Source organism: Prorops nasuta, unplaced genomic scaffold, assembly GCF_024137725.1.
Source record: "Prorops nasuta isolate Cenicafe-Biocafe unplaced genomic scaffold, Cenicafe_Pnas_1.2 PNAS00012, whole genome shotgun sequence".
NCBI classification, from domain to species: domain Eukaryota; kingdom Metazoa; phylum Arthropoda; class Insecta; order Hymenoptera; family Bethylidae; genus Prorops; species Prorops nasuta.
The window spans coordinates 3,439,105-3,450,182 of NW_027116809.1; the positions used below are offsets into that span (position 1 = coordinate 3,439,105).

Here is an 11,078-nt window from a genome sequence, read left to right on the forward strand (position 1 = left end):
AATTTACTGCCAGTTGCTGCCTTTACTGCGAACGTAATTGCTTTACAGTTAGCCAGAAAATAATTATTGATAGGAGTTACGCTGTTTAACAACATCACCTATTCCTTAAATAGGTAACCCGATTAAATATTCTTCATACGTTGCAGTGAGGAGCCAAGTCATTAATTGTACAAAGAATGACGACAGGCTAATAACCATATCTTTGGACCAGTTTCGACGATCAGCATCAAATTTACGACTGCGTTACTTGCGCAACGTTTAAGATTGCAGTAATTATTGATAACCACCAGATAAATAATAATAGCTTTTTGTTTGCATGTATTTTAAACGTGAAATAGCTTTTTTGGTGAGATATATGTTTTCAGAGGGTAACGTATTTGAATATTTTTTTGCCATCTTAGTTTTTAGCATCAATGTTTGCGTGAAAAATCGTTTAAGTAGAGTAAACAGTTTTCGAAATTGTCGAACCATAACAAACAGAACCACAAAAATTCTTTGTTTTGCTTATTACACAACATCATATAGATTTTTTTCCTAACGAATTAAATTACAAGTGAGGTTTATGATTTCCAGCTTCATTGTAACTCGATTAAGACAATTGGTATTTGCTATTCTCCAAGACAGAGACCCACGTGGTTAGCAATACTGGCGTCATGAATGGCAACATTTTTGGGAAACAACAACAGGTCTTTTCCATTTCACAGGACGAAGTTATATGTCAGCAAAAGCCCTGTCGTTGCTCTTAATAGTTTCTATATAGTTTGACCATCGCAATTAACTGCATACAACATACTTTAAGTTTGAACTTATTACATCGCTTATACAAATCAGGTAATTAATTTCTTTTTTCTAAATACAATTATATATGTGCAATAGTATTCTGTATGTAATGGTATATTTGTTAGCATTGAAATAGTTTTGTATACCTTAATAGCATAAGCTATCTGATACTCATGATTACAACTTTTTTATGAGTTTACTTTTATATATTATATATTGAAATTCATATACTTCCACTCTAGAAATTCGTATTCCCTTGCTGGTAGTTGAATCAGATCTTTTGATTGATGAGGTCAAACTATTATTCACGATAGTGGTAATTGGACAAGATTTACATATAGTCCATAGGTAATAAAATGGCCAAACATGTATCAATTGCTGTAGAATGCAACATTATTAAGTAATGCCTATTTATTAACATATTTTTATATATAAAATAGGAATGGAGAAAGTAAAGGAAATTAGGGCGCAACTGGCAAATTACAAGGAAGCATCAACGAGTGAAGAGGTGCGAGCCGACTGCTTCATAGCGGACATAGCGCTTGAATCTTTTGAAGAGTTCCTTAAGAAAAGACTCCATTACAGGGAAATACACGTAGAAATGTGCAGAAATCGTAACTCTGCCAGCTATCCAGTTCTGCAAGGGGTTCAAGTACCACAGCTGTTCCACAATAATATTCCAGTTCGAAAACTTTTTTTACGAAATATTAAGTATCGAATAAATAAGGTGATTTTGTTTGAGTGCCTTTCGAACCAAGATTGTAGAGATTTTGAAGTAATTAACGTAAAAGCAATTAGAAAGGGCTCCGTGGCAGTTATTAAATGTGCAACCATTGCCTCAGCGTGCGAAATACAAGTTAAAGCATGCAAAAAGGAATTGATATTCACAGATCCTAACGGCATTGTGTCCATTATTCGAGTTAGACCAGACCAGTTTACGACCCAGAACGCACTGCAACCCGCGCAAACTTCCATAAACGTCCTGAAGGATGTTCCTAATCACTTAGCCTCTTTCTTGAACAATAGTATACCAACTTCCATCTTGTTCGAATATTTAAGTTCGAATGATATTTTTAACTTCTATTCCGCATGCTACGAAGACTCTAGATTTTTGCATTTAAAAGTTCCCTTCGATGCAAACTGCGACAGATACAAGAACGCGAATGGCTTGAATCTCTTATTAATGGATGCGAGAACATTCAAATTTCGGAGCATATCTTTTGGCTTAGGTTGCGGCAGGTTTCAGACACCTTTTGTAAATAAATTTTTATTAACTTGTAGTATACATGCGTCGGGCCCTCGTAATAAAATGAAAATGGATTATATAGATCTAACAGGAATATTAGCTTCATTTAGAACAATCGAGTTACTTTCAGAGTCCTTTGAAACGGAAAAGCTTACCCTCGGACAAACTCCAGGAGGTTGTGATCAAAGTCTTGATTTGAAAAACTTGGTTTCGATAAGTCTGCGAAACAATGATCAATTATCTCTCAAATTTCTTGAAAAACAATGCTTTGCACACCTAGTTTCGCTGCAAATAATAGACTGTAACGAGGTGCCCATAGAAAAGCTGTGTAATTACGTAGCATCAAATCAAAGCCTGAGAAAGTTGGTTTTTATTGATAGTCAAAGCAAAATCGGACATACAGTTCAACTTAGTGAGGCTGCATTATCGGGAAAAAATATCCTTGAAATCTTTAAATTCAGCTACACGGCAGTTAAACTTTTTCGGACGGAATTGATACCGCAATTGTCTTGGATCAACTCGGACAAAATACGTGAAATTAACTTAACAAATAATGATTATTTCACTGAGTATGTCTCGGAAATATTGTTCAAACTACCCAACCTACGCATTGGAAATATTCAAGGTCTAGATTTATTTCGCATAGTTAACTTTACATTAGATTTAAGTAATTTGAAACTATTAAATGTTTTAAAAATTAGCTATTTTCCGAATATTAACATATTATTACACAGCCTTATGTCGACTCAAGTAAAATCCATCTTCATTGTTAATAAGTTAGGCAAAAAAAAAACTAGAGCAATAGACTCTTGCGCTATTCGTAATCTTTTTGTATCTAGAGAGCAGTTCTTAATAAGTCTCACCAAATGCAAGATCTCAATAGACAAACGTATGCAAGTCTCTCTGAATATCAAGATTAAACAGCTAAATGATACAGTTACTTTTTATAAGAGATGCAAGGTGTAAATGGTTTTACTATGTATTATGTGGTATATATCAGCATAATTTGTTGTGTAAATGCAATTGGCCGTACACAATTTTAACGATAACTTCTAGACCAACTTTATAAATACTTATTCGTCACAAGACACTCTTCAATATTTTAATATTTATAATACTTTTCTCATATTCAAACCGTTTGTAACTGTTGTTTATAAACGTATATATATATATATAAACGTTTTTTGTTTGACGGAGGAGTTACTCTGATCGCTAATAATGGTATTATAACCTTGAATAGTTTATTTCATGTCTTTCCTAGAAACATAAAATCGATAATAAGTTAACTTTTTCTAACGAAAAACGACGCCAGTATGCTATTAATATATATTTAATGGAAAATAAAATGAAACGAAATCTGATTTGTATATCCAACCGTTTACACTATACCGTCCGGCAAAATAACATTAATGTCGTGCAAAAACAAACGGGCGAATGCTGGTGATATAATGCTGAAATCATGTGCAAATCTAGCGGGGAAATGCCGGTGGCAGACGAAATTAATTAAACCAGTTTTACCGGCACGAAACGAAAGAAATGTAATTAGATTTGCAGAGAGCATATTGTTAACAGAACACCCTGTATAAATATTTCCGAGAACGAATAAAAGTTGATTGAAAAAATGGACAAAATGTCAAATTTTCAGCGAAGACTTAAACTTGACAAAAAAATCAAGGTATCGTTTATTTTTCGGATCGTGGAGATAGAGACATAGACACAGCGAAAATTAAGCAAGACGTTAGCAGTGAGATGAAACTTAACCAATCGTAATAGAGAATTACGACAGTGGCTTTACTGTGACTAATCCATTTTATCTAAATGCTCCAGTTCGCTTAAGTTTTTTGTATTCTGTGGCTCAATTTTTATTTCTAAGGGATTATTCTAAGCACTTTGGCTACAACGTCGTTAGTTCCATACACACTCAACAGAGGGCAACAATAGCAATTTAGTAGCCGCGACATCATAAGTTTCCCGCGTCCTCTTTCTTCTAGGACTTCGACCAGGACGAATGTAGCAGTAGCTAAAGTGGTGGAATATTTAATATGGAATAACTGCGCAATTAATCATACCCTTCACGTAAGCTACCGCATTTAAAAACGACCTAATACTTTTTATTAGACATTATCTTATGCGCAACGTTGAAATGTTACGTAATTGATAGTAACCTCCTTTCTATTGAAATTCGAATAAGATGCTTGGCATTTACCATTTTCCAGGACGGAGATCCACGTATCTGGTAATGCAGGCCTCGTAGTTGAAAATAGTTTAGGGATGCAACGTGCATGGTTTTTTGTTCCTCAGGACGAAGATCCACGCGAATAAAAATCATGTCGTTGTCCTACTTGGTTACATTTATGTACGATTTTCAACATTAATTGCAAACCATACATTTTAACTTTAGCATGCTGCATCCAATCTTCATAAACCAGGTAAATGATCCTTACATATGAACGAAATTTGAAATATTTAAAGAAATTCTTATTTCACCTATATCTTTTTCTCTGTACATTATCTCTTTTTTTTTATTACTACATCATTAATCGAATGAAATAAGTGGGCTACTCTTATCAAAGACTGTAGATATAACTGAAACACTAGAAAGACTTAAAGGGCTAGAAAGATTAAAGATGGAATTACAGGATATAAGCTGTCATTCAATATTCTAAGCACAAATTAAAAGTTAATTGAACAATATATTAATTTCATAGTAAGTACAATATATTTAAATTATTAATAAATTTGTATCGGCTTGCTTGTAATATAATAAGGATTTAGTTTTGTTTAGCTAGATTATGCTCTCTGAAAGTTATCGGAGCAACCAAATGTTTCAATTTGAATGTTTACGTTAACCCTAGCCAACATTTGCATACTGCTTATGCATTTACTTTCCTTCGAAACCAAAGTTCTTTATACCTTATGAATCTTATATACCTCTTTTATTTAAATAACTATAATGGGTGCTCAGTAAACTATAAATATATTGATATTTATTAGAGAATATATTTTACTATTCCGCTGGCTTATGTTATACAAATTTTATTCTATTACAAACTGAATTCAGCAAACTGCAATATTACTAGATAATCAAAAAGTGCAACCAAGTGAATTAATTATAAAAGTGCTTCAGGCTCAAATACGCTGACATGAATAATATTACTTTATTAGCTAATACGGGTGGTAAAAGAGTTCATAAAATGAAAGTATGTATATAATTTGCTATCCTTCGAAAGGTAAATAATTTCTAAAAATAATAACAAGTGGTCATATGAAAATTGTTTTACATCTCAAATATACTTTTCGCACCAAAAATAATGGTCTAAATTTCCAACAACATTTTAAAATGCTTTTATTCATATTTATTAGCAAATAATAATCATCAATTGTATCTTTTTTTCCAAAAAGAGAAATAAGAGATACGCTTTGCAAAAAAGACAATTTCCTTAGCAATACATATAAACAGTCTAACATTGTAGAAATTGTTTATCGTAGAGCATTAAAGGGGAAAGTATGAATTCATCGTATAGCATTTTTGTCCATTTCATTACTTTTCCTAGCTGTTCTATCTTTCACCCAAAAAGTATAATTTGGGTCATTATTTCTCGGTCTGTTCTGATAAAGGTAGTGAGATGGGTAAAAAGTCTTGTCAGTAAAGTTAAAACAAGAATCCACTAATACAGAATCAATAAACGGTATTAACGGAAAAGTAACAGTCCAATTGGTGGAATATTTATCGTAACTGGATCTGCGGTCGATTACGCGGTTCGTGGAAACAAAGCTTAATTGCCATAGATACAGCGAAACATAAGCATGATTTTAACAGGAAAATGACAATCAATCAATCGTAATAGAAAATTAAGACAGTGGCTTTACTGTGATTAATCCATTTTTAACTAAATGCTTCAGCTTTGCTTAAGGTTTTTTGTATTCTATGGCTCAATTTTTATTTCTAATGAAGTATTGTACGAATCTTGGCTACAACGTCGTTAATTCCACAGATAGTAACCAGAGGGCATGATAATCAAGTTACTAGACGCTACTTCATCACTTCCTTTCTTTAACTCGCTCTCTTCCTTCTCGGACTTCAACCAGGACGTATGCAGTAGCAGCTAAAGTGGTCGAAAATTTAATACGGAATAACTATGCAATTAATCACATATTTCACGCGATATACCACACTTAGATATGACTTAATACGTTTTATTGATTAGTATCTTTTGTGCAACGTTGAAATGTTACGTAATTGATAGTAACCTCCTTTCTATTGAAACTCGAATAAGATGCTTGGCATTTACCATTTCCCAGGACGGAGATCCACGTATTTGGTAATGTAGGCCTCGTAGTCGAAAATAGTCTAAGGATGCAACGTGCATGGTTTTTTGTTCCTCAGGACGAAGATCCACGCGAAAAAAAATCATGTCGTTGTCCTATTTGGTTACATTTATGTACGATTTTCAACATTAATTGCAAACACCATACATTTTAACTTTAGCATGCTGCATCCAATCTCCGTACACCAGGTAAATGATCTTTACATATCAACGAAATTTGAAATATTTAAAGAAATTCTTATTTCACCTATATCTTTTTCTCTGTACATTATCTCTCTATTTTTTTTTATTACTGCATCATTAATTGAATGAAATAAGTAGGCTAATCATATCAAAGACTATATATATAACTGAAACACTAGAATGATTTAAAGTGCGAGCAAGATTAAAGTTGTAATTACAAGATATAAGCTGTCTTTCAATATTCTAAGCACTAATTAAATATTTATTAAACAATATATTAATTTTATAGAAACTTCTATATTTTTAAATTTTTAATAAATTTGCGTCGACTTGCTGGTAATGTAATAAGGATTTAGTTTTGTTTAACTAGATTATACTCTTAGAAAGTTATCGGAGTATCTGAATGTTTCAAATTGACTGTTTATGTAATAAATCTTAGGCAACCTTTGCCTTTTCTTTTTGTATTTATTTTCTTTTGAAACCAAAGTTCTTTATAACTTATGAATTTCATATACCTGTTTTATTTAAGTAACATTAATGGATACTTAACAAATTATTAATAAATTGATTTGTATAGAGAATATATTACTGCTCTGCTTGCTCATGTTATATAAATTTTATTCCAAAATTAAATGAATACAACAAACTACTAAATTTCTAGCTAACCAAAAAGCTTAAACAAGCATAACTTAAATATATGAAATTACATCATCTTCATATAAGATATATGGCACTAAAAGATATTATTCTATTAGCTATTAAAGGTTAAAATAGAGGTCATAAAAATGAATAGAGAGTAAAATGATTTGATTTTCTTTAAAAGGTAAATAATTTCTGTAAATGATAAGAAATGGTATTATGAAAATTATTATAGATCTCAAATATTCTTTTCACGACAGATACAGAATGGTTGGTACTTCCAGCAAAGCTTAAAAATTATATCAATCACATTTATTAACAAATAATATTTATGTATTGTATATACTTTATCCAAAGAAGACGAATGATATATACGTTTTGCAAAAAAAAGGCAATTTCCTTCGTAATATCGGTAAACGGCATAGCATGGAGAAATATATAATAATACGTAGCAGACCATTAAAGGTGAAGAATTTGAAGTCGTGTCTGATTTCATTACTTTTTCTAGCTATTACGTTTGTTATACAAAGAAAAATTTATGATGTCATTTCTCGGTCTGTTCTGATAAAATAGTAGTTAAAGAGGTAATAGTTTGTGGCAGAAAAGTTGAAGTATGAATAAATACATTTGCTTTAGAAATGGATACAAAATGTAAATATTACTATTATCAAAGAGGACGATGTTATAAGTTGCATTCGATATTATAAATTAATAATTTTTTCGTGAAAATAGACTATGCCACAAATTCAGTAACCTGAGTTATTATCACATGATCCCAGCAGATGTAAAATTGCTAGGCTGATTCTCGATAGCTGTTAGAAAATATAATGTTAACGTGACAAATTTTATTTCTATATATATAAGTTTCCAGTATGCAATGTCTGTTTTTTTAGAATGCACGAGGTTGCTCGTTTTAACCATAAAACAAATCAATTCGTTTCACTGTCGGTAGCAACTCATACAGGAACTTTGTTAAAAAAAGTTGGAAATCATCTATATATAGAGCTGATGAAGAAATATTGCAATATGGGTGGTGAGAATGTTACGAAGCTTTTAAAATTGTTAGACCAAGATTATAGTACGCCTATTAACAAGACTGTTACGCATAATAAGCGATGACAGTAGGTTGATTTAACATTTACAAATGATATTGCAAAACTATATAATTTTATAGAGAAAGAGCAGAATATTTTAGTCAATAATTTGACAAAATCATTTGCAATAAATTCTTGGACAGAACAGTAAAAGTAACATTAGTTTCGATACCAATTGTTTATAAAAGAAGAATTGGTGAATCCAAAAAAAATCTAATTGAAGATTATAAGTGTTTGAAAAGCGTAATCCGTGAGACAAACCCAGAAGTATATAACCATATAACACTGTTGGAAAAACAAGTAAATTATTTATTAAATCTATACTCTTCTTTCACTGATTTCAAATTTTTTATTGTGAATTTTCAGGCTGTGGAAAAATTTGTCACGTTTGATATTCGCGAAAAATTGGAATGAAATGTACCTTTCTTATTAAGTAAGAAGTTACGTTGTTGTATCGATCTATTATTGGATTACAGATCATGTGCAAAAGTTAATGAATCGAAGCCTTATTTATTTGGTATATATGGTACGAACAAACATCGTCATGCAATTCTTGGAGGATGTGGGCTACTGAGGGAATATTCCAAGAAGTGTGGTGCTAGTAAACCCTGGACTTTGAGAGTCACTAAATTAAGAAAACGTGTTGCTACGTTATGCATCTGGTTTTGCTTAAGTGAAATCTAAGTGGCATCTTTAGCTACTTTCATGGGCCATGATAAAGCGATTCATCGATCACATTATCGCCAATCGGTACCAGAAATTGATATTCCTCTATTTGCATGTTTATTAAATGTTGCAATCTATAACGATGCTGAAGATGAAGAAAATGTGGTAACTACATCTAACACGAGGAACATCTCTCGAAATTCTATTGATGTAGACATTGAGAACGATAGTGATGAATTATATACACACCAAAATGAGTAACAATGGGGAAAAAAACTTGCTTAAGTAAGTCATTAAAACTTTTTTTTTAATTTTTGCAGAAGTGTTTAATTGATAATATTATCTATGAAATATTTTTATAGTATCGTCAAATTGTGCAACTGGAGGGAGTCAGAGGACGCTTTTGAACAAAAAAACTAGTACTAGAACCATTTTACGACAATATCCATGAATCATTCCTACCTTAACTTAAAGAATTTAGCAGTTGAAGAGTAAATCTTTTTGTTTAAGAAATAAGCCGCAGCACTCATTAGATTAAATACTGGCTATACAGCTTTATTTCTATAATTTAAAGCGATGTAAATCAAACGTATTTAGCATATGTTTCTATCATGATTTTCATGATATATCATCACATTGGAGTATTTATGGATATTTTGGGCACATCTACATAACCTCCAAACAATTAACCCTGACCTCAACAACGTGGTCATTACATTCAACAGCATCGTAGAGGATCGGAAATGTAGTAAGGAATCACTGCACAATTAACCATTTTTGACAGGGTCTTCATCACTCAGCAACAGCACAATTATAGTTATTCAGTAGCATCAATTATGTAATTGACAGTAAACGTTATCTCTTTTTTTTTCTCTTGTACAAGATGGTTGGTGTTTGTCATTCTCCAGGACGGCGATCCATGCGTTTGGCAACACTAGCGTCGTGAACAAGAACAATTTAGGAGCGAATCGTAGTACATGTCTTTTTTGTTTCCCATGACGGAGATCCACGTGAGCATGAAACTCTGTTGTTGCTCTGAATAGATAGAATAAATTTTAATCGTTCCAAGTAAATGCGACAAATATATACTTTAGCCTGAACCTTTTATCTCATTTCTAAACAAGCCAGATAATTGAGCTCTACGTAGTAACCAAATTTGAGAGGTTTATGAAACCTCTTATTTTATCCACTTGTCCTATTTAATAAATACTAATTATTTCATTTTAGGAATTAATGATGTACTTTGACTGTATTGACTCAACCAGATAAGATAATGTATTTAGCTATCTCATTAAAACGTCCTTTAGTACTTAGTCTTTACACTATAACTGTCATTCAGCAGGATTTTTTGCACAATGCTCTCATGATATATGGTGCATGGTAGTCAATTTTATTATTATTTGGACAAGGTGATTGATATTAGCTATTTCTCAGGACGGACTTCCACGTACGTGGCCAAACTAATGTCATGGACGAGAGCAATTTGGGACCCAACATACAGAAGTTTTTTGTTTCCCAGGACGGAGATCCACGTGAGCAAGAAACGTTACTGTTGTTGTGAGTGGTTACAGTAAATTGTGGCCTTTCCAAAAAGTTGCGACGAACTTACTTTTGCCTGAAAGTATTATATCATTTGTACATATATCAGGTAAATAAGTTTTATATATAAGCAAAATATGAAGTTTTAAAAAACCTCTTATTAAATTTATTTCTGTTTTAATGAATATTTTTGTTTGTTATTTAATTAATACTTTTGAATTTATTTTAGGATTGAATTAAATGAGTTAGTTATGCCTATTATCATGATTATAAGTGAAACGCAAGGCAAATTTAAAATGACAGTGGCTTTAATTTTAAAACTATCGAATCAAGCTGTCACCTACTTTTGTGAGTAGAAGTATTGGATATTTGTTGAAAAATTATTATTTTTATATGAATTTCATTAGATATATTAAACTTGTTAGTTTATTTGTTTTTGATTTTCATCATGTAATGGGGGTAAAGATTTTATGACGGGGTTATGCTATTAAAATGTTAGCGAAGAACCAAAATATTTGCATGTGATTGGTTACGTAACAACAATCCTGGGTTGCTATCTTTTCTTTATTAGCCAAAAGTAAATTATTTTTCATCAAATTATAT

At 31.7% G+C, this 11,078-nt stretch overlaps 1 protein-coding gene across 1 annotated transcript; it reads left to right on the forward strand.

Annotated features, from left to right (window-relative positions):
- Window positions 1–1,222: 1,222 nt before the first annotated feature.
- LOC136777816 (uncharacterized) lies at window positions 1,223–2,992 on the forward strand. Its single transcript, XM_066734406.1, has one exon. The coding sequence runs from the start codon at window positions 1,223–1,225 to the stop codon at window positions 2,990–2,992; it is 1,770 nt and encodes a 589-aa protein (XP_066590503.1).
- Window positions 2,993–11,078: the final 8,086 nt, after the last annotated feature.

Bases quoted from the DNA above. Each gene is read 5' to 3' on its own strand.
- LOC136777816 (XM_066734406.1), top strand. From the start codon at position 1,223: ATGGAGAAAGTAAAGGAAATTAGGGCGCAACTGGCAAATTACAAGGAA.